Below are 25,420 nucleotides of genomic sequence, written 5' to 3'. Positions count from 1 at the left end.
TCCCTGATCAGGTTGCTTCATCTGCCCCTTAAAGTCTTGTCCATTTTTCTGTCTCCATCCTGATATTCTGGATGGGATAAAATCCGGTCCAGTGTTGTCTAAAATAGAGCCAAAGAACTTTGGATAAGGAAAACAACTGATTTCAGGCTTTACCAAAAGCAAGCACCATGCAGTGATGTCCTAAGGGAGCCTAGAAGCAGATGCGTGTCCTCTCCTAGATAGGAACTGCCTCCCACCGTGTGTTATCTTCAGAGTAGCCTGACTGATGGGCCACTGGGGGAGCATCCGGCCAACTTGGGCTTGGTAGATGGGCGACATGGAGGTTTATTTCAGGAACCCCGGAGGCATGGCGGGTAATGATGTCCCTCAAGTCTGGGCTGCTGGCAGAGAGCACATGGGCATTAGACACCATTAACATCCTGCTGTATGATGACAACAGCATCATGACCTTCAACCTCAGTCAGGTGAGTATAGGTGCCTGGGAAAGATTGGAAGAATGGGAGGGCCTGGGATCTTCTCGAAGTAGACAGTGCTAAGTGACACAGGGAATTAAGCCATCCCTAGCTAACATGGTCTCCCCTCTCTCTCACTCCCTGGTATCTTCCATGCCAGTGCTTTGATTCTATGCCAGTACTTTGCCACTGGCCATGGGCCCAGAACACTGAGAACAATAATAATTTGTGTAAGGTATCAGGATTGACTTCAAAGGGAATTTGGGAGAAACTTTTTTGGTATTGGTAAGAAATGGAGATTCTGTTGATGTGAGTGAGGAGACCAATTTTCAAGACTACCAAGAAAAACCTGCTGTCTTTATTAGTGAGCATGGCAGTTTCTTTTTCCCCGCCTCACTTTATCCACTGTGAATATAGGAGATCTTTACTGATCCCATTTTCCTAAGGTGTAGAAGGAGAAATGGAGAAAAGTCTGCTCGTGGGTGGTGGTGGTGGTGGTGGTGGTATTTTAATTATGTTCTTGCAGAGGTGAGTCTCCAGAAGATTCTCTTTCCACAGGACATGCACCTTGAGTCTTCCCAACAGCTGGGAAGAGTTTCTGCTCCCCCATCCCACTCTTTCTTTTGATCCTTAGTATCTTTCAACCCATCTATCAAGGAGCTGGCTGGCTAGAGGGCATTGTTATTAATAGTTAACCATTTCTGGTGCCGTCACTGTGTGCCAGGTCCTTTATATTTTCTTTCATGTCACCCTTGCAGCAGCTTTCAGAGGCACCTGTGGCCTCCTAGAGATGAGTAAATAGGCTGAGTCTTATCTTTGCCCAGATTCACACAACTGTCAGCAGTCTTTCTGATTCCAAAGCCTGACTTCATGTCCATTACATAAATTCGCCACACATACACCACCACCACCACCACCACTCCCCCACGAGAAGGAAAGGGAATAGATATTGATTGAGCAATTTCTTTATGCCAGGCTTTTGGTATATTTCATTTAGACCTCAGAACAACTGTGTCAATTAAAGGAATTTCCATCATGTTTAATGGATAGATAGAAGCAGCACAGGTTAGAGAGTTTAAATCACATGGCTAGTTCCTAGAAAAGCCAGAATGCAAACCTAGATCTTTCTTATTCTGAAGCCCTTATTTTTTCCATTCTGTTATACTCTTCAGCCAAAAACTAATCTGACTGGAGATTAACACTTTCTTCTAGAGGTAAATGGCCTTTACAGATCCAAGTTGAAATTTAGGTCTACTAGCACCAGCTTTGACTAATGTTTGGAGGACTGAAGCCTCATCCCACTCATTATATTATATGATTGATTCATGGAGGTCCAGGCTCCTGCAATGTTGGGGAGCTTGGAGAAGAGAGCAGGTGAACATCTGTCCACACTTCCTCTCTCAGCTCATGTTGAAGGGGTCATTCCACCATGCTTAGCGTTGGGCTGTGCTTGGCAGTGGAATGTAGAGTGTCCTGAGGGACAGTAGCAATGATGAGCAGGAAGGGACCTGGGCCTGGTGAAGAAAAGCAGGGATTGGTGGGGAACGAGGAGTCCAAGAGATGGTGAGGTACAGAGCTGTTGGTCAATGTGTCCTACCTCTGGCAGGATGGACACACTTCTCTTATGGGAAGGTAGGCTAAGGAGAAGGAAGAAGTGTGTGTTGGGCATAGGAGAGATTGAGTGACTTGCTTTGTGGTGAGCCTTTGGGAAAGGAGCAACTCTGTCTCTTCCAGGAAATATAGGTGTCTGGCCTACAAAGGGAGTGGGGAGATTAGGTAGCAGACCGTGGGAGGCCTCTAAGGTCAAGGATTCTCTCTTTTAGCTCCCTTTCTCCATTTATTTCCTGTTTTTCTCTTTTAGCTCCCAGGTTTGTTAGAGCTCCTTGTGGAATATTTCCGACGTTGCCTGATCGAGATCTTTGGCATTTTAAAGGAGTATGAGGTGGGTGACCCAGGACAGAGAACACTACTGGACCCTGGGAGATTCAGCAAGGCGTGTAGTCCAGCCCCCATGGAGGGGGAGGAGGAAGAAGACCTTTTAGGTCCTAAACTAGAGGAGGAAGAAGAGGAAGAAGTAGTGGAAAATGACGAGGAGATGGCCTTTTCGGGCAAGGACAAGGCAGCCACAGAGAGTAGTGAGGAGAAACTTATTAGTAAGTTCGACAAGCTTCCAGTAAAGATCGTGCAGAAGAATGACCCGTTTGTGGTGGACTGCTCAGATAAGCTTGGGCGCGTGCAGGAGTTTGACAGTGGCCTGCTGCACTGGCGGATTGGTGGGGGGGACACCACTGAGCATATCCAGACCCACTTTGAGAGCAAGACAGAGCTGCTGCCGAACCGGCCTCATGTGCCCTGCCCTCCAGTCACCCGGAAACATGTCACAGCACCAGAGGGTACGCCAGGGACGACAGAACAGGAGGGCCCCCCACCTGATGGCCCTCCAGAGAAACGGATCACAGCCACAATGGATGACATGTTGTCCACTCGGTCTAGCACGTTGACCGAAGAGGGAGCTAAGAGTACAGAGGCCACCAAGGAGAGCAGCAAGTTTCCATTCGGCATCAGCCCGGCACAGAGCCACCGGAACATCAAGATCCTAGAGGACGAACCCCACAGTAAAGATGAGACCCCACTGTGTACCCTTCTGGACTGGCAGGATTCCCTCGCCAAACGCTGCGTCTGTGTCTCCAATACCATCCGAAGTCTATCGTTTGTGCCAGGCAACGACTTTGAGATGTCCAAACACCCGGGTCTGCTGCTGATCCTGGGCAAGCTGATCCTCCTGCATCACAAGCACCCAGAGCGGAAGCAGGCACCACTGACTTATGAGAAGGAGGAGGAGCAGGACCAAGGGGTGAGCTGCAACAAAGTGGAGTGGTGGTGGGACTGCTTGGAGATGCTCCGGGAAAACACCTTGGTCACGCTCGCCAACATCTCGGGGCAGTTGGACCTCTCTCCGTACCCTGAGAGCATTTGCCTGCCTGTCCTGGACGGACTCCTACACTGGGCAGTCTGCCCTTCCGCTGAAGCCCAGGACCCCTTCTCCACCCTGGGCCCCAATGCCGTCCTCTCCCCCCAGAGACTGGTCTTGGAAACCCTCAGCAAACTCAGCATCCAGGACAACAATGTGGACCTGATCCTGGCCACGCCCCCCTTCAGCCGCTTGGAGAAGTTGTATAGCACCATGGTGCGCTTCCTCAGTGACCGAAAGAACCCGGTGTGCCGGGAGATGGCTGTGGTACTGCTGGCCAACCTGGCACAGGGCGACAGCCTGGCAGCTCGTGCCATCGCAGTGCAGAAGGGCAGCATCGGCAACCTCCTGGGCTTCCTGGAGGACAGCCTTGCTGCCACACAGTTCCAGCAGAGCCAGGCCAGCCTGCTCCACATGCAGAACCCGCCCTTCGAGCCAACGAGTGTGGACATGATGCGGCGGGCTGCCCGCGCACTGCTGGCCTTGGCCAAGGTGGACGAGAACCACTCGGAGTTCACGCTGTACGAGTCACGGCTGTTGGACATCTCGGTATCACCGTTGATGAACTCGTTGGTTTCACAAGTCATTTGTGATGTACTGTTTTTGATTGGCCAGTCATGACAGCCGTGGGACACCTCCCTCCCTGTGTGTGTGTGCGTGTGTGGAGAACTTAGAAACTGACTGTTGCCCTTTATTTATGCAAAACCACCTCAGAATCCAGTTTACCCTGTGCTGTCCAGCTTCTCCCTTGGGTAAAAAGTCTCTCCTGTTTCTCTCCTCCTCCTCCCACCCCCACCCCCACCTCACCTCACACCTTTCTGTTCCTTGTCCTCACCTTACTCCCCTCAGGACCCCCACCCTATTTGAAAAGACAAAGCTCTGCCTACATAGAAGACTTTTTTATTTTAACCAAAGTTACTGTCGTTTACAGTGAGTTTGGGGAAAAAAAATAAAATAAAAATGGCTTTCCCGGCCCTTGCATCAACGGGATGCCACATTTCATAACTGTTTTTAATGGTAAAAAAAAAAAAAAGGAAAAAAATACAAAAAAAAACCTCTGAAGGACAAAAAAGGTGACTGCTGAACTGTGTGTGGTTTATTGTTGTACATTCACAATCTTGCAGGAGCCGAGAAGTTCGCAGTTGTGGACAGACCCTGTTCACTGGAGAGGCCTGTGCAGTAGAGTGTAGACCCTTTCATGTACTGTACTGTACACCTGATACTGTAAACATACTGTAATAATAATGTCTCACATGGAAACAAGAGAAAACGCTGGGTCAGCAGCAAGATGTAGTTTTTAAAAATGTTTTTAGTTAAATGTTGAGGAGAAAAAAAAAAGGCTTTTCCCCCAAAGTATCATGTGTGAACCTACAACACCCTGACCTCTTTCTCTCCTCCTTGATTGTATGAATAACCCTGAGATCACCTCTTAGAACTGGTTTTAACCTTTAGCTGCAGCGGCTGCGCTGCCACGTGTGTATATATATGACGTTGTACATTGCACATACCCTTGGATCCCCACAGTTTGGTCCCCCTCCCAGCTGCCCCTTTATAGTATGACGAGTTAACAAGTTGGTGACCTGCACAAAGCGAGACACAGCTATTTAATCTCTTGCCAGACATCGCCCCTCTTGGTGCGATGCTGTACAGGTCTCTGTAAAAAGTCCTTGCTGTCTCAGCAGCCAATCAACTTATAGTTTATTTTTTTCTGGGTTTTTGTTTTGTTTTGTTTTCTTTCTAATCGAGGTGTGAAAAAGTTCTAGGTTCAGTTGAAGTTCCTGATGAAGAAACACAATTGAGATTTTTTCAGTGATAAAATCTGCATATTTGTATTTCAAACAATGTAGCTAAAACTTGATGTAAATTCCTCCTTTTTTCCTTTTTTGGCTTAATGAATATCATTTATTCAGTATGAAATCTTTATACTATATGTTCCACGTGTTAAGAATAAATGTACATTAAATCTTGGTAAGACGTTTGTGAGGCTTTTTACTGTTTTCAGACTATTCAAAAGCTTGACTTTTTGAGGGGGTCAGGGGTTGCTGGTCCTCTTCTTGGTTGAAAATGTCCCTCAGGGTGCTTTTTCCCCTGAATGGTGGCATCCTGGACCGTTTCTTTCTGCACCATATTCCACTTTACCTTCCACAGTGTAATAAGTAAACTTAAAGCATCTGTGATGATTTCGCCTGTAAGGGGAAGTTCTAGGCGTAAAAGGCACATTAGCCTCTTGAAATAATAATGGATATAAATAGCCAAAGAAATTGACAATACTCTAGGGAAAAAGAGCTTTTGGAAATAGTTAGCTAAGAGGAAATCTGCTTTTCTAAGAAATTTTAACAATAAGACAACCATTTATCTCAAGGCAGCCTCCAACTTAACGTTTGAAAGTTTAATTTGAACACCCCTTGAGCTAAAATGCCCTGCTTTCCCCTAGTAACCTGCTTCTCCCATAGTTTTCCCAATAAACAGTAACTCCATTGCTTGGCAAAACAAAACAAAACAGCAAAACAAAACTACTTCCATTTCCATGTCAGTCGTTCGCGCTCTCCAAAAAAGAACCTTCAGTCAAGCCACCACCACAGTAGTTCAAGACATGGTCCTATTGTACTTAAATTCTTGAAATGTCCTCCAAACTGACCTTGCTTCTGCTTTGCCTAGTTGAACCTATTCTCTACATATCAACCAGAAATGCTCTCTTTAAGACCTAGGATCAAAATCCTTCAGTGCTTCTCACTCTGAGTAAATAAAGTCCAGATCCTTCTGATGACCTACAAGGCCCTCAGTGTCTGGTTTGCTGTTAGCTTTCTGGGTCCCTTTCTTCTTCCCCATTATTCCTCCACATAGGAACATATCCATCTTTGGGCCTTTGTACCTACTATCCTCTCTGTCCAGATTACTCTGACCAGATAACTGTGGCAGAAGTCCTCTTCTTTGGGTCTTTGCCTAAAAATTGTGCTGGTGAACTCTTCCCTGGCCAACTTATTTAAAAATAGCAATCTCGGGGGAAAAAAAATAGCAATCTCGGGCAGCCCAGGTGGCTCAGTGGTTTAGCGCCGCCTTCACCCCAGGGTGTGATCCTGGAGACCTGGGATCGAGTCCCACATCGGGCTCCCTGCATGGAGCCTGCTTCTCTCTCTGCCTATGTCTCTGCCTCTCTCTGTCTCTGTCTCTCTGTCTCATGAATAAATAAATAAAAATAAAATCTTAAAAAAAAAATGAAATAGCAATCCCTGCTCCCCTGCCTTATTTCCCTCTCTGCCTTATTTTTTCTTTGTGGCACTTGTTACTGCCCGCTATATTGTATATAATGTATATTGTTACTGCCTCTTGAACAGTGCAGAGGCTATGGGGGCCAATCCACCCCAACCCAGGCAAAAATACTTTTAAATTTTACAAATGTTGCTTTTAATTATTTTAACCTTTTGTTTTTTAACTAATCTTTACACCCCACGTGGGGCTTGAAGTCAAGACCCCGAGATCAAGAGTCACATTCTGTATGGCCTGAGCCAGCCAAGTGCCCCCCCCCCCAGAAATACATGTACACCTTTGGACTCCCCCCAAACCTAATACTTACAGCATACTGTTGACCAAAAGCCTTGCTGATACATAAGCAATGGATTAACACATTTTGTCATATGTATTATATACTGTATTCTTAGAATCAAGTAAGAGGGAACATCATAAGAGAGAATACATTTATAATACTGCACTGTATTCCCCCCAAAAAAATCTGTTTAAGTGGGCCCACACAGTTCAAACCCACTGTTGTTGAAGGATCAACTGTATGTTATACTCTCCTCTGTTGTCTCCTACTAGAATGTAAGCTCTCTGAGAGCATTATTTTGCTCACTGCTACATTCCCGACCTAAGACACAGAGCGGCCACTTAAGTAGTTGTTGAATGAAATTGTAGATGTTGGCCACGCAGTTACTTTTATCAGGCTAATGTTGCAATATACAGCTTCTCTTCATCTCCTTCCTTAGGGCAGCAATAGACCAGAAGCTGTAACAGAAAAATGCTGTTGTGGTAGACCTTAAAAATGAAACTTGAAACAGTTTTCTAGTGAGTACCTACTTGTGTACCAGACTACGTGGTACATCAAATAATCCTACAAGGGAGGATTCAAGATTTGTGCCTGTGAGACAGTATTCTGGCTCTGATTATACAGTTGAGGAAAGTGGCTGGTTTGAGCTCATACATGAAGCGGGGTCCTGCTGACCAAGGCCCTCCTTCCTGGGTCAGAGGACAACCAGGAGTAACTGAATCTGGCCGTGGAGCTCAGCAGGCATGATTTGTTTTTGTCGTATCCAGCATGAGGTAAAAATTGTCTCAAGAATTTCAATCAAGTGTTTATCGAGCTAAGCGTGGTTGTTAATATTTGGGTCAAGGACAGGAATGAATAATCAGTATTCCTCTATTGATTGAGTAGGGAGGTGTAGAGACAATGGCTAACCTTCGTCAACCAAGCTGCCTTACTAGGACTCTTCTGGGAAAAAACTACATGGGAAGCTTTTCATATCTATATTTTGGTGAGCAGTGTTGCTAATGACTATTTTTGCACCAGGCCTCTCGAACTCCATTTTCTAGTCTAGAAAGTGCATTTCTGGGCTATGTGTGGAGCATTACCTAGGAGTTTGGTTTCCTGGGTTCCTTTCATCTGCTCCCCTGCAATGCAGGGGGAGCCGAGCCTGGCCTCCAGTTTCTGACTGGAGTTACCACAGGCAGAGAACTGCTAGCCACTGAGCTGTGAGTAATTTGCTTTTGAGAAGTAAATAGAACCTCTCCAGTAGAGAACCCAGGGGTGTGGCCAGTAGTTCTTTTCCCAGGCTCCTCCCTCCCCACCCCCCAAATGACCTTAACCTTCTTTCATAGCTGGACAGCTGCCAAGTCTGGCCTAAACAATACTCTCAACCTCATTGGCTCTTTTGCCTTGCAGCCACTGCCACCCCCAAGTGGCTAAGGCCCTTCCCACTAAGCCTCTCAGTGGGGTCAAGGTTTTCTAACTACTGAAAGGCAAACACCAAAGGAAGGATGAAAAATATTTAGTGTCCATGGCCTTTAAAGGATCAGTGTTTGGCTCCTGCAATTGAGAGGCAGGGTGGGGTCTTTGTCCCCAAGTGGATAGACATCTTCAAATGATACAACAGAGGCCAAAAGGGATGTCCAAAACTTGATTGGTGCCCCCTCAGATTGCAGGATGGATGTCTCACCCAGCCCCCTTGGAAACTGCCAGTGAATGCCCACAGAGAAAAGATGTAGCATGAGGTTCTGGGAAGGCATAGCTGCCTGTCATCACAGGCATTAGCCCTGCCTGCTAACAACCGGCAGTGACAGAATCAGAAGCCAGTGTGGTCACTTTTGTCCCATAATGATGTGGCCTCAAAGCCAAGATCAGGGTTAGCTACTTCATTGTTCCCCTAGGACTGGGGCCATGGAAAGTTTAATGTCTGAAACTGAATTACTGAGAATGGATACACTGGTCTGTTCCTCTGCTCAGTCTGGGGCCAAGGCCATCTTCGGATATGGTTCAGGAGCAAGGCAAGGCCGCTACAGAACGAAATGAGTTGTCAGGTTGCTCCAGCATGGTGAGTGTTCCATGAGAACTACCAAACTTCCTACCTCCGGTGGGAACATCGCTCTTCCCCCTTTTTGTTCAGGTAATTACAACAGCCCATCTTCATGGACTGCTTTGTGCCAAGCACTACAGAATCCATGAGGTAGGGCAGCCCTGGTGGCGCAGCAGTTTAGTGCTGCCTGCAGCCTGGGGTGTGATCCTGGAGACCTGGGATCAAGTCCCATGTCGGGCTCCCCGCATGGAGCCTGCTTCTCCCTCTTCCTGTGTCTCTGCCTCTCTCTCTTTCTCTGTGTCTCTCATGAATAAATAAATAAAATCTTAAAAAAAAAAAAAAAAGAATCCATGAAGTAGATATTACTATCTCCATGAGGACAAGGACTTGTCTTGCTAAGTGCTACATCCTCATTCTGTCACAGGAGTCAAAGGGTAAAACAGGAATTCAGTGGAGGAAAGGATAGGAACTGTTAAGGTGTGGTGTGTGCCCTATGCTGGATTCTTGGCATAGCCTATAAAGATGTTGTGTGGAACAAAAGGAAGAGAAAGAGGTATACCTGAGAAAGATTAAAATAGTGTGGAGTGGCAGAAAAAAAAAATAGCCTGGAGATCTGAATTCAAGTTCTGCCTTCGCCACCAACTATATGACTTCAGGCTAGCCACTTCCCTTTTCTGAGCCCTAGTTCCCACGTCCATAAAATATAGGTATCAGGTTAAACAAAGTGATTTATAAACCAGATCTTTACTGAGTACACATGGTGTGTAAGCGTGGGTAATACTTTGGTGAACTGGGCCCCTGCTCTCACAGAGCTTATATTCCACAAGAGGGAAACGGACAATGAAAGCAGTAAAATTCATAGATAGGATAATCAGGTGACAATAAGTACTATGAAGATAACAGAACAGGGGGGATGGTATAGTACAGGGTGCTGGTTGTGACTGGGTAGTGGGAGAAAGCCTCTCTGAGGAGACCACCTTTCAGCTGAGACCTGAAGGTAGTGGGCTGGCCAAAGGGTGGTCTGGCAGGGAGACATTTCAAGCAGGGGAAGCAGCAATGGCAGAGCCAGGCAAGTTCAAGAAACAAATGCTGTAACTTACTTTCTAGGATTCTGGAAACAGTGATGAATTGCTTGTATTGCTTAGGTCAGGGATTTATATTATGAAATCATTTGTTGGTGGTATGGGGTATTTGTTTCTTCATGGGAGTGCCTGGTTGGTATAGCGTCTTTCTGGAGCCCTTGGACACGTCTCTGTCTCCCTGGCTCTCCCACAGTGCTAGTTGCTCAGCTGATTCCCTGTGTAAATGCAGGCTCCATTTTAGCTGCAGACTCTAAAAGCAGACTGGAGAGCTGCCTCCTCAACTACTTACCTACAGCCTTGGAGATCCTTCTAGAACCCCCTCCCACCCCACCTAGTCTTCTCCCATTCTGACAAGCCAGGGCTTTCAGAGCACAAGGTTCAGCTTTCTTGTTTTCCTGTCAGAGCAGGAGCCAGAAAATGAAACAGGAAACAGAGCGGAAGAGGAGGGGGGTGGGCAGCAGAGAAGGAAAGGAAGGAGAAATTGCTGGAAAGTAGAGCTGAAGATCTGGACTAAGTTCTACCTCTAATGGGTGGCAGTTGAGCTGTTAGAAAACATTCTGACTTGTCACAAGAGATCTCTGTCCTTTTTTACAAACAGATTTTTAAGGTAATTTGTTATGCATAGAGGAAACCTTAAGAATGCATGTCTTTTTCCCTTGTGAATTCACAAAGCAGTTTTGTCTTTGCAAAACAGGATGCTGCTGGGAGCCTCATGGACTTCTAGAGATTCGAGCCACAACCTTAGGCCCCAACCACAACCTTAGGCCCCCATGGCGAGTGTGCACCACAGCTTTGCCGGTTCACTCACAAGCCTCTGGAACTGAGAACAAGTGTGTGTCACTGAAAAAACTGGGCAAGAGTCTTCTCCATTTTTTTTTCCCCCTTCTCCAACTCAGGACTAACATGTGATTTCTACCTTACCCACCTTACACACAACAGTATCTTAGGGCAGCTTAGGTCTCAGAGCCTGAAATGAGTTGTAATCAAAGAGTGCCGTCCCTGTCCCTCCCCCCAACCCCCCCCCCCCCCAACTGATAGGCTAGTTTTCTTTGCCTGGAGAGATAGCAACCATCCCTTTGTTCCCACCCACATCAGTAGCTGTGGCAGAAGATAAACCCCTCCCTCAGCCAGGGCTGTGGCCAGAGGCTAACCCAGACCCCAGCTCCGTTTAGAGGGCCGATAACTGAAACCACAGAAGGCTTTGGAATCCTGAGAAACAAGAAATCCACCAACGGAGAAGGATTTATTATCTCTTTCCTTGAAAGGAGGGTGCAAATTTGTTCTAACAGTTTCCGTTACGGGGTACCCACTGGCCGCTCCTCCCTAACAGCCGGTTTTGTTGAGTTAGCTGCTGCTGCTTCTTCTTTTTTGGCCCCACTTCCTACGAGAGCAACTGCTTGAATGAGGAAGAAGAGTCCGGGGGGCGGGGGGGGGGGGGGGGAGGCGTGCCCTGCACAGTCCTCATTAGCCACCTGAGGTGGGGCTGAGGATCCAAGTAGGACACGAGGTCCCCGGTATGTGGAGGAGGGGAAAGGCAGGGGGATCCCCCACTTTCCTCACACCCGGGACGCAGGGTGCCACTGCTGGCCACAGAAACCCCAAAGCTTTTCCTCCTGTTCAGAGACCATCTATTGTGTGCCGGGCCCCGTGATGAGCGGTTGATGCCTGACGGCAGGGAAAGTGCGGCTCCGGCTTCTGTGAAGAGGCCGCGGGGCGGCCCCAACTCCGGGAGCCTCCGCGCACACGCGTCGAGAACTCAGTGGATGTTTGCGGGATGCGACTCGAGCGAGAGCGCCGACTCTGCCACAGCAGCACGGCCAACGGAAGGCGGGGGAGGGGGCTTGGGGCGCATGAAGGGCCAGAAGGAACTCTTCAGGTGTCACTGAGGCGGGAAAGCGCCAAGGCACACAGCTCCGAGTCTTGGGTCTGAGCCATCCCCGCCCCGCGCGCCCGGAGTCAACATGGCCGCCGCGGAGGGGGGCGGGGCAGCTCCGAGTTCGGGCAGGAGGGGGGCGGGGCCGCCTCGGCGGAGCCGGTGCGCAGGCGCGGGCTGCTGGGGGCCCGGATGGAGGAGCTGAGGTTCGGGCCCCGCCTGGGAGGTCGAGACGGGCCGGCGCTCTGGACCCGGCGCCAGCTCGGGAGCCTTGGAGTTCTCGGGCGGGGGGGGGGGGAGGGAAGTCGTCAAACGGAGGCCGAGGGAAATGAGGCGGAGGCCGCCGAGAAGTGGGGAGCCCCGCCCCTCCGCCCTAGCGGCCTCCCGGTGCCGCCACTTCCTTTACAGCCTCCCGCCCTCCCCGGCCTTCCGGCCCGTAGGCCAGGTTCGGCCAGGCCCCGCCGGCCCCCTCGGGAGTAGCCCCAGCGCCGTGGCCGCTATGGGGAGAGGAGGTTCCCACTGCCTATTTGGGATTCTGTTAGAAAGGAGAGGGTTAGAATGGTCTCCGGACCCAGCTGGGCTGGCAGAACGCGGCCCCTGGCTCGCCGCAGCCAGCGACGCCTCTGGCCCCGAGGACCGGGTCATGGAGACTTCCCCACTCTAGAAGGACGCGGTCTTCCTCCGAGGGTGCCGGGCTCCAATTCAGGCTTCCCCAGAGTCTCAGGGCCTTCCCTTCCCTAAGCATACCCAGTAAGAGCATGCGCGGTCTTTGGACAAGTATTGGGCTAGGACTTGGGAGACCTGGGTCGTTACCCTGGCTCTGAAAGAGCACATCCCCTTTGGCCCGGTTGAGGGCCGGTGGGAAGACCATGAAGTTCTAAAAGGGGGGGAAAAATGACATTCTCTTTAAATATAGCCCTGGGTGTGCCCCTTGACCCCGATGAGCCTCAGTTTCCACATCCATAAAGTGGCGATGGTAATTATACTGGCTTCACAGGGTCTAATGAGATCTCTGATGTAAAAACCATGGAGATTTTTATTACTCACCACTCTGGGGATATTTATCTCACGGGAAAATAGAGTAAGCTAGTTGCTCTAAGTGTCCTGCCAATTCGTGTCTGATTTCGCAAAGGGCTTGTTGGGAAGTGAGGTCTGCAACTAGCCAAGAGGGACAACTCACTGGCTCTGTTTTGTTTTTTACTTGGTTTACCTGTAAGCTGAGTGTAGGTTACAAGTCTCCTGTGGTCGCGGGGCTAGAGCTTGACTCTGGAGAGAGGAAAGGAAGAATGGAAGCCTGGTGAAGAGGCAGAGGTGGGTTAAGCGCTTTTCTGTCACCAACTTTTCTTCTGCATGTGGGTGGGAAGTGAAGGAAGGGAAAAAGTGAATTCACCCGAAGATAGAGAATCGACGGCCGTGCGAGGTTGGCTGTACTTGTTTCTACAATTCCTCTCCATTCCGCGAGTCAAGATGCTGGAAACGTTGGGTGGATTAACAAACTACCGCGGCTCACTGGGGTTTTCAAAAGCTTGCCTTTGAACTGAATTTTGATGAGCAAACCGGTGTGGCTTTGACGGCCCCTCCCTTCCTCCAGGCCCCGGGTGGTGGAGTGGGCAGCGGGCGCCCCCTTGTGCGGAGGAAAGCGTACTGTTGCTATTGGCCAATCTTGCTCCTTTGCTGGTGAAACTGTATTTTCCTGTGGCTTCTGTGACTTAGGTCTTGATCTTAACATGAGATATGGTGGGAGGAATACTTAAAGCAGTGGCTTTATATCCCGAGCCAGTGAACTAGTGATGCCATATCTTGTTCTTGCCACTTCCACTCAGTGAGAACACGGGCTTGAAATGCCTGTTTGTAATGCCAGGGCCTGGGGGTACGGTTGGGAGCAAGATAGACAAAGCCCCTGCCCTCGCAAGCAACTGAAATAAGCAATAGCAGCAAAGACGACGAAGCAGAGTACAATGAGAGCATATCAAATAGTCTAGTGAGCATCAGAGAAGAATTCCAGAAACAAATGATACCTAAAGGTTTGATAGTAAATTTCTGTTAATTTCTCAGTTGATATGTTCTTTGGTTTAGGGATAGTTCACTCCAAATCAGTGAGCTGCCTCTGGAGCTCTTGCCACCACTTCTGACTTCCCAGACTGGTGTCTGAATGTTCTCTAGGAGTCACTGCTACTTCTTTTAGCCCAAGGAATTGTGTTTAAAAACAAAACAAAATAAAATAAAAGCCTTAAAGTTCATTCTTTGCCTCAGAATGGCTTTGCAGTTGTTTATAGATTGCTGCCATTCCAACAAAGAGATGGGGAAATAACAGTTTTCCCCATCCCTAGTAGTCGACTCTCTCTTCCCCCCCTGAGTTTGTTTTAGCAATGTGAGCTGGCTGAAGTCCTGCTGGGTGGTGGTTTTCTTTTCCTTCTCCACTTAATTTCACAGACCAGCTGAACACACATCAGAGAGCGAGGCTAGAGTGTGTAGTCATTATGGTCTTCCAGTTGAGTTCTGTGCCCCACTTTTGGGACTCTGGTTTGGGATGTAGTTTATTATTCTGGGCAAGAGGAAAAGGGCACACACCAAATAATAGTAACCACAACATGGGTTTGGTGGTACTTCTTCACACTTTCGGCCACTTTACCATCATGACAATTTTGTGAGAGAAAACAGGCTGGAAAAAAGAAAACAGTCTGATCCTATTTTATACATAAAGAATCGAGGCCCAGTAGGACTGAATGAGAACTTGTGAGTGACAGAGTCCGTACTTGAACCCAAGTCTTTAGTTCCCACACAGGGCTACATCGCGGGCTTTTAAAGATTTTCTGTGAGCTTACCTGCCACCTTCATGCCTATCTGTGTAGAACTTTCCTGACAATACAGTGCTTCCAAGTGACACCTTTTCGTTCATCTAGGCAGTTAGGCGGTTGAGTTTGCCATGTAATGCTGAAGGGAGAGTCTCCTGTGAAGAATGCTTTCAAGAATTTACTTTGGTGGGGGGGAAAAAAAAGAAGAATTTATTTTCAGCCCATGTATGACATTTCTTCCTTGGGTTTTGGAGTTTAGAAGCCTGTGGGAGTTCAGCCCTGGCAGCAGCACCCCTGAGTTCCCAGCGGTGAGAGGATGTGGTCCCTGGACCAGTCCAGGAAAGAGGTGCTGAGGTTTGCAGTCAGCTGCCGTGTCCTGACTCTGGTGCTACAGGTCAGTCTCTGCTCTTTTGTCCTGAACATGCTATTGCCACATGACGGGGCTAGGCACCAAGAACCGTCCCCATAGTCTTTCTGCCTCCCAGGTGCCCTTCCATGTGGATGGAACCATAGACACCTACACCTGATCATTGAAAGGTGGGCAGGACTCTTAGAAATGGTCTGTGTTTTTTAAAAGATTTTATTTATTTTTTTAAGTAAACTCCACGCTAACGTGCACCTGAACTTACAACCCCAAGATCAAGTGTCTCATGCTCTACCAACCGAGCCAGCCAGGCGCCCAGAAATGGTTTATTAATCCCTTGTTTTACATGTGAACCAGCAGAGGCCCAGAAAGGTTCAATAGCTTCCCTAAAGACACATAGCAAGTTAGACAAGGGCCAGAATCAGACCCCAGCATTCCTAACTCCTGAGTTAGTGCTCTAATAGACCACGAGGTTCTGTAACCAGAGATGCCTGTAGGGTGCGACAGCCCAAGGCCTTGCCCTGGGTCCTCTTACCAGGAGACTGAGCATGGTGTCAGTCAGTTGAGCGGCTCTGTCCTGAGACAATCTGTATATTCGGCTAGTCAGCAATGTCTCCAGCTCTTTCCCGGGGCGGGGGAGGGGGTGTCTCCCTTGCTGCCTCACTCATCACAACCTTTGGAATGCATTTGCACTTTTGCAACTCCCTTTGCCCTCCAAGGCTCCCTTTGACACATTTTAATCCAGTTTCACACATAGATGAATTCTGTCTGGTGCCTAGCATAGAGCCTGGTGCTTACCTAGCATGTTCTCAGTGTGTGCTGTTGTTGACTGTATGTCAACGATGCAGGCATGTTATATTAGCATAGTTACGTGTGCTTTCTTCCCCCACAAATGCCATTTTCTGTTTCCTTTCTGGAAACCTCCTTTCTCCCTTCCCGCACTATGAGGCATAGCAGCCTCTATTTCATCCCAGGTTTAGTCAACAGTAGCTTCAGCTTGGAGACTGGGGCTGTTATCTGTTACTGTCACTCCTGTCCCATTCGTTTTCACTGTTTAAAGTGGCCTGATAAAGAAACTGACCAAAAAGAGAAAGAGCCTTCTAAGAATGGGGTTATACCCAAGTTGTGGGGCTGGGGAAACTGACCCAGTGATGGCTCCAAATAGCATCAGATGAGTGATTGGCAGGCCCCCCAGGGCAGGACTGTGAACTGGCATCTGGGATAGAGAACCAAGACTAATTCAGAGGGTGATTTGGAAAGGAGCATATCTCTTCTCCCCTCCTTCAACCACCATGATTGTATTAAGTGCCAGCTCTGTTCCAAGAACTGTGCTAGGTGGTGAGAATGAAAAGTTATGGTGTCTTTTCCTTTAAGTAGCTGACAATCAACTACTGTTGATTTCTTAGTGGTTTCAATATTAATAAAGCTGATACAACTAATCACTATCTCCTATCTTCCCAGCTCACTCCCTCTAGTACCCCAGTTCTAACTGCTCTTTCACCCCTTCAGGACTTATAATCCATTGATTCCACTGTCGTTTCACAGTGTCTCACCCACCTTATGGCTACTGTGCCCCTTCTTACCCAGGTAGATTCCATGGTCCACCAGGCATTCGTGCACAACTCACTTGCTTCCCTCTCCCTGGCTAAGTCACAAGACTGAAGCTCAGCTGTGGCTCAGTTTCATTCTGTCTCTACTTCTGCATCATGCCCAGAGAGAAACACATAGTTGTATTGACCAGTCTCTTTCTCTTCAAGATCTTTGGCCCAAGTGGGTTCTTTAGTGCTACCTGGCTATCTTAGTGTATCTCCCTGGCCCTTGCACCCTGCCATTCTCTCAGATTGTTCTGCACGTCATAATAATGTGGGGGAGCTTTAAAAAAATCTCAGTGACGAGGCTGTATCCCCTACTGGTTAAATCATTAATTCGGGGGGAAGGTCCCAGACATGCAGGCATCAGTATTTTTGAAACTCTCTAGATGATTCCAGTGCACGACAGCCTATTTTGATAACTAGGGTCATAGATGACTTATTTTATGTGTTTGTTTTTTTATTCAAGACCTTAACACCTTTTCCCCAACTTGCTTCCCTGAGCAAAAACTCAGAAAAATAGATGCAGTCAGAAGTGACCCTGGGCATGCTCCCACCACATCTGTATCACCTCTGTATCTCTGTGCCTTCACCGGTGAGGTGGGGCTAAACCTGGCTGTTCTCTCAGGCTTGCTCCCCTACCTGTGTAGCAGTTCCCACCCCCTTTTGCCTGCGCCAGCAGTTCTCCTCTCTCCCCTGCATACTCAGTGGTTTCCTTTCCATGGGATTATTCCCATTCACTGATACTTCTCTCTCACATGGTTGTTCATCTACTACCCCATTTACAGCCAAACTTATCCAATAGTTGTCTGTATGCACTGTCTTCTTTCTCCTTTTCTCTGCTGAACCCAGTCCAGGCAGTCTTCTCTATCCTCCATAGAGGATAGAGAAATAGCTCTTGTCAAACTTACTAGTGACCTACACACTTCTAAAACCAGCAGTCACTTTTAAGTCCCCAGCTTCCTTGACCTACTAGCAGCATTTAATAGAATTGATCACTTCCTTGCTTGGTTCTAAGACCCCAGGCTCTCTTGGTTTTCCTTGTACCTCAGTGACTGTTCCTTCTTTATCTTCATTCTGGATCCTTACTCTGCTTCAAGCCTCTAAATGTTGACACGCCCAGAGCCCAATCCTCAGAATTTTTGTCTCTAGCCCTACTTCCTTCCCAGGTGATCTCATTCAGTCTCATGCCTTTAAATACCTTCTGTGCAATTATGACACCTGAATTTATGTCTCCAGCCCTGATCATTTTCCTGACCCTCAGACTTATATCTCACTGCCTCGTTGACTTCTGCACTGGAATGTATAACTCAAACTTAGTCTGGAACCGAACTCTTGCTTGTCCTCTAACAAATCTGTTCTTCCTCATTTTATTAAATGGTACTTCTTGCCTTCCAGTTGCTCAACCAAAATCCTAGCTCTCCTTCATCCCACAGGCTCTCTTCAATGCCATCATCCCAGATCACCGTGCAGAAGCCTTCTCTCCGCCTCACCTCACCCCCTCAGGCGTTGTGGACCAACTCGTGGAAGGTCTCCTGGGTGGCCTGTCTCACTGGGATGCTGAACACTTCCTGTTCATTGCCGAGCACGGCTATCTATATGAGCATAACTTTGCCTTCTTCCCTGGCTTCCCCCTGGCTCTCTTGGTGGGAGCTGAACTGCTGAGACCCCTGCGGGCATTACTGAACCTACGGAGTCGCCTGTTAATCTCAGTAGCATTGCTCAATTCTTTGTTCTCCGTGCTAGCCACTGTCGCACTTCATGACCTGGGCTGTCTGGTTTTGCGCTGTCCCCGCCAGGCCTTTTATGGAGCCCTGCTCTTCTGCCTCAGCCCCGCCAATGTCTTCCTGGCAGCTGGTTACTCAGAAGCTTTGTTTGCCCTCCTGACGTTCAGCGCCATGGGGCAGCTGGAAAGGGGCCGAAGCTGGACTAGTGGACTCCTCTTTGCCCTTGCCACTGGCGTTCGCTCCAATGGACTGGTCAACATTGGCTTCCTCGTGTATTCTCAGTGCCAGGGATTTCTGTCTTCTCTCATGGTGCTGAATCCTCTAAGACAGCTCTTGATGCTGATGGGCTCTGTGTTCCTGTCTTTGTTCACACTTGGCCTTCCCTTTGCCCTCTTTCAGTATTATGCCTACACCCAGTTCTGTCTGCCAGGCTCTGCCCGCCCCATCCCTAAGCCCTTGCTGCAGTTAGCTGTGGACAAGGGCTACCGGACTGTGGAGGGAAATGAGCCACCTTGGTGCTCCTGGAAACTTCCCTTAATATATAGCTATATCCAGGATCTCTACTGGAATGTTGGCTTTTTGCGATACTATGAGTTCAAGCAGGTGCCCAATTTCCTACTGGCTGCACCAGTGGCTATACTGGTTGCCTGGGCAACATGGACATATGTGACCACCCACCCATGGCTCTGCCTTACACTTGGGATGCGAAGGAGCAAGAACAGTAAGACCCGAGAGAAATCTCATCCTGGATTCCTCAGTCCTCGGGTGTTTGTGTACCTGGTCCACGCTGCAGCGCTGTTGCTGTTTGGTGTTGTCTACATGCATGTCCAGGTGAGGTGGGTTCCTGGCTGGGGTAAAGGTGTGAATACAGGCAAAACCCCTTGACCAGGGATGAGGAAGGCTGCTAGTCTCTCCCATTTGAGTGACCTGTACCTATTTATTCATTCAACAACTATTTGGGGGCTTTCCTTGTCCAGACCCTAATCAGACCACTGAAGAATGGAACATGAGTGCGATAAGATTGCCGCCCTAGTGGGTCTCATGGTAAAAGTGAGGAGATAGACATTTGACAGATAAAATTCTAGTACAGTGGGATGGAAGAGGAGCTGCTGTTTTCAGATAAAGTATTGTGGAAATGCAGAGGAAAAAGTAGCTAATGGACTGAAGGAGTTGAGGGAGTCATATTAAGGCTGGGTCCTAAAGAGTAAGAAGGAATTGCATTTAAGAGGCAGAGGAAGAACATTCTGGGAAAATGAAGGGTGTGTGTGCAGAGACACAAGAGTTGTGGAAGGATCTGATGTGACTGAGATAAAGGAATAAGCACAGAGGAGAGCTCGGGACCTTCCCCTCCTGTCCTGTTACACTGAGTGTCTACTGGAATGTTGACTCAAGGCACTCTCAGCTCTGGCAGGTGCTCAGTCTTTGAGGAGATCCCTTGTGCAATGTTTGGGGTGGGGTGGGGGATGGACAGAGGGATGGGAAGCCTTTGATACTTTAAATGTTTTTATTCCTGGCTAGGGCCCCAGTTCCCACATAACCCCGTGGAAGTTTTTTCCTCCATGCTGGCCACTCCTTAACAGCTTCTGCCTCTTGGAGGCGCACATTGACTGTTTGTAAAGTTTTCTGAGTTGTATGAGTAAGAGGCACAGGGGAAATAGAAAGTAGCATTCTGTGTTTGTAGCTGGATTAACTAGTAGAGTGAGTGCCAGCGCAGCTTAGAGTTTCCAGCTTAGATGAGGGAGGCCATGTGGAGACTTGGCTCTGAATTCCTCTAGGAGGGAAAATGTTGAACCACAGGATCCTCTGCCCCCTTTTCCCTCCTGTTTTGCCATCCCCGGGGGACGAGGGAACCACTTCAGGTTCCCAAAGCCCCACGTCACAGCATTTAGAGTCCAGGCCCTAGGCTAAAATTGGACCCCATAGAGTTTTTAGTGCTGATTGGCCCATTATTGTAGTACTTAGCCGTAGCTTTGCTTATTTGTAACATTGAGGTCACCTGGCTGGTGTCACACACAGCTCTTTATAAGGCAGATTCTAAGTTCTGCTAAATCTCTTTTCCAGAACACTACATTTCTAGTTATGGGCCTATAGTTTCCTCAGCAGCAGGGAAGTCCCAGGCTGGTCCAATTTGAAGCAGTGATATTCTAATAAATGTGTGGGTTTCCCCCCCTCTTAATGATTTCCAGGTCCTCACCAGGTTTCTGGGTTCCTCCACTCCTATTGTGTACTGGTTTCCAGCTTATTTGCTTCAGAATCAAGAGCCACTGCTGAGATCCCCAGAGACTGTGCCTTGGAAGCCACTTGCAGGGGAATCTGTAGCAAGACAAAAGGTTCCCAGAAATTCTCTTGTGGGACTTCTGTACAACTGGAAAGCCTGTTCACTAGTCACACGATGTATTCTGAGCTACTTCCTGTCTTACTGGCTCCTGGGACTACTCCTACATTGCAACTTCCTACCTTGGACATGACCTGGAATCTCAGGGGTCTGGAAGTACAAATACACACTAGAACTGTGTGTGCTGCCCTGAGACCCTTGTTCTTTCCTTTAGGAACTTCCAGTCTCTCTGAAGGTTGATCAGGGATGGGAAGAATGTGAGCTACGGGAGAGCCCCCATCTGGTCCTGGCTATGGCAAATTTTAGAGCAGTACCTGTTTTCTCTGTAAGGGAAGAAATCTTACTCTAGGTTTAAAGTACACTTGGATTTGTCTTGTCAACCAAGCATAGCAGAGATGATTGTAAACTCACCACTGACCCACATGTAAATTTAAATGTAAATTATTTGAATATGAGTTTCATCAATGGCTCTAGCTGACAGGCTGATAATAGTTGACACATGATGGTGGAGGCCTGAACAAGTGTACTGGCAGTAATAAATAAAGTAGGGCCATCTTTTCTAAATGGGATATTGTTTCTATTATTGTCATGATTTGTTCATTTATTTATATGAAAAAATCTTGATATGCAAATTAAACAACTTTTGATTGTGCAATGAATTTATTTACTTATTTGCTTTTTTTTTTAAGATTTTATTTATTTATTCATAGAGACACATAGAGAGAGAGAAGCAGAGGGAGAAGCAGGCTCCATGTAGGGAGCCCGACATGGGACTCGATCCTGGGTCTCCAGAATCACACCCTGGGCTGCAGGCGGCGCTAAACTGCTGCGCCACCGGGGCTGCCCTTATTTGCTTCTTTTTAAGTAGGCTCCACACTGGGCAGGACTTGAACTCACGTCACTAACCTGAGCTGAGATCAAGAGTCGAACACTTAACCAACCAAGTTAACCCACGTGCCCTTGAATTACGTTTTTAAAAATAAAACAAAATACTTAGGGAAAGGGATCCCTGGGTGGCTCAGCGGTTTAGTGCCTGCCTTCCGCCCAGGGCATGATCCTGGAGACCTAGGATCGAGTCCCACATCGGGCTCCTTGCATGGAGCCTGCCTCTCCCTCTGCCTGTGTCTCTGTCTCTCTGTCTCTCTCTCTCTCTCTCTCATGAATAAATAAATAAAATCTTTTAAAAAAAATACTTAGGGAAAAAGTCATGGTAAAATGAACATTGCACAAAGAGGCAGGAGACCTGGATTCTAGTCTTCTCAGGAGAGCCCCACTTATCAGCTGTGTGACCCTGGCGGAGTTTTCACAGCCCCAGTGACCTCCTCTGAAACTGGGGGAGATATTAGTGTACTGGGAGAGGTGAGGGGGTGGGCCATGTAATATAGTAGGTCCCTTTCTGCTTTAAGATCTTAAGAGCTGCTTTAAGAATGGAATCATCCCAGTCTAAACACGTAGAAGTTCAAACGTGATTTTAGGAGAAAATACCCTGTTCTCCTGCTTTCAGTGCTCCAAAGAAACTCTCCCTCCTTGGGTGCAACTCTGAGGAGTAACTTAAGTGACCTTTCCTCTGAAAGAAGAAAAGCAGCAACACCTGGCAAATAAGGTTCCTTGTTCTGTGTAAGTAAATCTGCTCCAGGCAAGTAAATCGTCTGAGCCGTGACTGGTTTTCCTGCTGTGCCCGAGGGCCTGTGCTTACTTGATTGGTAGACATGGGTCAGAGATGCCAACAAGGCAGCATGAATTCATAAATTGTTGCGCAGTCCAAGGTTGAATGAAATGTTATCTTCCTGGTCCCCATTTGGTTATGAGGCCATCACTGTGCTGGTAGTAAGAGCATTGACTTCTGCTGAGCTCTTTTTGCTCATTCTTTGAGTGAGGTAAGAGGCTTTGCATCATCACCACTCATTCCCTATTTGAGCCAAAAATTCCAACAAGCAGAAACTTCAAAATAGATGGGTAATCATAGCTTCTGGAGAGCACTGAGAATTGGAATTTTGACACACTCCCTCTGACCATGACAGAAAGCTAAACTTGCCAGCTGAAGGGAAGCTCCTGGCTGAGCCCCAACACCCTCTGTTGGAGCCTCTAGTCAGCCTGGCCAATAAGCATTTCCCATCCATTGCCCCAGCTTTAGCACAGCTGAGAGCATTTGGTCCAGAGTCAAATGCTTCTGAAAATGTACACGCAGATTGGGGCAGCCCTCTGCCTTCTGCCAAGACACCCGAGTGCCCTTCTTGGCAAAAGAGGATAACCCCTGCCCTAGTGTCCCTCCAGTTGGCAGAAATTGCTCCCTCCCTCCTCACCAACAGCTGCAAATCCAGGGACTTCCACCCTGTGTGTAGGAAGATTTGAGGTCCTGTTTCAGCTCTGTATTGCAGAGATAGGAGCACTAGATCCTTCGCTCTCATGGATTCTCCTCTTTCTCTCTTTTTGGGGGATATTCAGGACAGATTGCTCCCACAAATACATTCAAGGACCAGAAATTCCACCTTCTCAACTAATACCAAGGAACCAAACTGGTATGCTGCAAAGGCCATTATGGCTACAGTTGAACATAGAGGAGATAACTGAGGACCCCAGCTAGGTGGACTAACCTGGTGTGTGACTTGCAGACAGACACAGTTCTCTCTCTGAACTTGGAGGGATCTAGTTGCTGTTCTCCAAGGATCTAAGGAATGGGCTGATTTTATGGCCAGCAGCTGTCCTTTTACCATCCTATTAACAGTCTTTAATAGTCTGGGAGAGGGACATGAAGGGCCCAAGGCAGGAAGCTTCCTGTTTACCCTGAGGCCTAACAATGCTGCAGCTGGGTTGGGCGTCTACAATTTCAGAGAAAAGTCATTTCCTTCTGAGACCCAGCTAAAACAGAAACCAGACGCTTCATACACCTAAGAAGTAGATGCTTTTTTGTTCTTTAATGAAGGTGGGAGGAGAGGGAGTGTTTGACATGTCTTTACCAGTCCCCTTGGGGAAAAAATCACTTCTTTTCCTGAACAGACCTTCTCACCTTCATCTAAAAATGTAGTGTGCAGGCTCACAGGATTTGAAATTGATCAATTCCTTCAACAATTGTTTATGAATGCCTATTTTAGGAACTAAAGATGACTCTATACCTCCTGTCCTCAAATAATTATATAATAGATTTAGTAGCAGATACACAGAAACTTTAATCAAGATAGAAACTGATAGGGACGGGACACCTGGGTGGCTCAGCAGTTGAGCGTCTGCCTTTGGCTCAGGGTGTGATCCCAGAATGCCTGGATCGAGTCCCATATTGGGCTCCCTGCATGGAGCCTGGTTCTCCCTCTGCCTGTGTCTCTGCCTCTCTCTGTCTTTCATGAATAGGTAAATCAAATCTTTAAAAAAGAAAAGAAACTGACAGGGACACCTGGGTGGTTCAGTTGGTTAAGTGTCTACCTTTGGCTCAGGTCATGATCCCAGGGTCCTTGGATTGAGCCCCACATGTATCTGGCTCCCTGCTCAGTGGGAAGTCTATTTCTCTCCCCTGCTCCGCCCCCCACTTGTGTGCACTCTCTCTCTCAAATACATAAATAAAATCTTTTTTTAAAAAAAGATTTTATTTATTCATGAGAGACTGAGAGGGGGCGGGCAGAGACACAGGCAGAGGGAGAAACAGGCTCCATGCAGGAAGCCTGATGTGGGACTCGATTCCGGGTCTCCAGGATCACGCCCTGGGCTGAAGATGGTGCTAAACTGCTGAGCCACCCGGGCTTCCCCATAAATAAAATCTTAGAAAAAAAAAAAATAGAAACTGGTAAATTCTGGGGACCAAAGGGCCACATAAACTTCTCACTCTGTACCTCCCTCCTTGAACTTTTTATGAGAAGGAATTAAAGTTTTGTTTGTATGCTTATGAAAAGATAAGTACAGAATAAGTCCTCTGTAAATTCACACAAGGTGGAGATCCCTTCTATCTTAGAATACCTGAACAGACTTGGTGGGGAAATAGCCTTTGAGCTAGACCCTAAAAGATGGAAAGGATTTGAAAGTTAAGGGCAGAGAATGAGTATAGGAAGCAGGCAGCAGAACAGGACAGGGAGAGCTCAGTGTGAGTAGGACTGAGGTATTATCATTGAGAGCTGCTGTGGACTGATGTATCAATGTGAGCCAGATACTGAATCTCTGAGCCTCAGTTTACTCATCTGTGAAATGTGGATAACACTCCACCTCATAGATATGAATAACATTATCTCAGGGTTATCATGGAAATTAAATGAAAAGTATTTTATTTTTTTAATGATTTCATGTACTTATTTGACAGACACACACAAAGAATATGCAAGCAGCGGGAGTAAGAGAGGGAGAAGCAGACTTCCCACTGAGCAGGGAGCCTAGCATGGGGCTCCATCCCAGGACTCCAGGATCATGACCAGAGCTGAAGGTAGACACTCAACCGACTGAGCCACCCAGGTGCCACAAATGAAAAGTATTTAGAACAGTATGACAAAGGAGTAGCTGTATAGTTGGAATATGCTGAGTTTGCAGTGCCAACAGCACATCGATAGGCCGGGAAATGTGGAAGTGGAGACAAAGAGAAAAGTCAGTGAGCCATCCACACAGACATTACAGCCGCCAAGATATTGGATGGGATCGTCAAAAGGAAAAATGTAGAGAGAGAAGGCTCGTGAGACCTTGGGCAAGTGA

At 47.7% G+C, this 25,420-nt stretch overlaps 2 protein-coding genes across 19 annotated transcripts in view; both read left to right on the top strand.

Moving 5' to 3' along the window:
* Positions 1 to 5,395, top strand: part of ARID1A (AT-rich interaction domain 1A) — a 69,792-nt gene extending 64,397 nt beyond the window's left edge. For all 7 annotated transcript variants that reach the window (XM_072827642.1, XM_072827643.1, XM_072827641.1 and 4 more), the window contains 2 exons: positions 334 to 464; positions 2,314 to 5,395. In XM_072827642.1, coding sequence (XP_072683743.1) covers positions 334 to 464; positions 2,314 to 4,044 — 1,862 coding nt within the window. In that variant the 3' untranslated portion in view covers positions 4,045 to 5,395. The remainder of the gene's footprint in view (positions 1 to 333; positions 465 to 2,313) is intronic.
* A 5,488-nt stretch (positions 5,396 to 10,883) lies between these two features.
* PIGV (phosphatidylinositol glycan anchor biosynthesis class V) lies at positions 10,884 to 21,414 on the top strand. 12 transcript variants are annotated; one of them, XM_072827623.1, is made up of 5 exons: positions 10,884 to 10,902; positions 13,163 to 13,256; positions 15,000 to 15,134; positions 18,112 to 19,251; positions 20,607 to 21,414. In XM_072827623.1, the coding sequence occupies exons 3-5, from the start codon at positions 15,057 to 15,059 to the stop codon at positions 20,886 to 20,888; spliced, it is 1,500 nt and encodes a 499-aa protein (XP_072683724.1). In that variant the 5' UTR covers positions 10,884 to 10,902; positions 13,163 to 13,256; positions 15,000 to 15,056; the 3' UTR covers positions 20,889 to 21,414. The 12 variants fall into 12 exon arrangements, with proteins under 12 accessions (XP_072683724.1, XP_072683721.1, XP_072683723.1 ...); XM_072827620.1 differs by lacking the exon at positions 10,884 to 10,902 and adding an exon at positions 11,551 to 11,586; XM_072827622.1 differs by lacking the exon at positions 10,884 to 10,902 and adding an exon at positions 11,605 to 11,948.
* Positions 21,415 to 25,420: the final 4,006 nt, after the last annotated feature.

This window comes from Canis lupus, chromosome 5 (assembly GCF_048164855.1).
Source record: "Canis lupus baileyi chromosome 5, mCanLup2.hap1, whole genome shotgun sequence".
NCBI classification, from domain to species: Eukaryota; Metazoa; Chordata; class Mammalia; order Carnivora; family Canidae; genus Canis; species Canis lupus.
This window is presented reverse-complemented; position numbering and strand designations above follow the sequence as displayed.

Coding starts and splice junctions, on each gene's coding strand:
- PIGV (XM_072827623.1), top strand. CDS start 15,057: ATGTGGTCCCTGGACCAGTCCAGGAAAGAGGTGCTGAGGTTTGCAGTC. Junction 15,135..18,111: donor TCCTGACTCTGGTGCTACAG/GTCAGTCTCTGC, acceptor CCAAAATCCTAG/CTCTCCTTCATCCCACAGGC. Junction 19,252..20,606: donor TTGTCTACATGCATGTCCAG/GTGAGGTGGGTT, acceptor AATGATTTCCAG/GTCCTCACCAGGTTTCTGGG.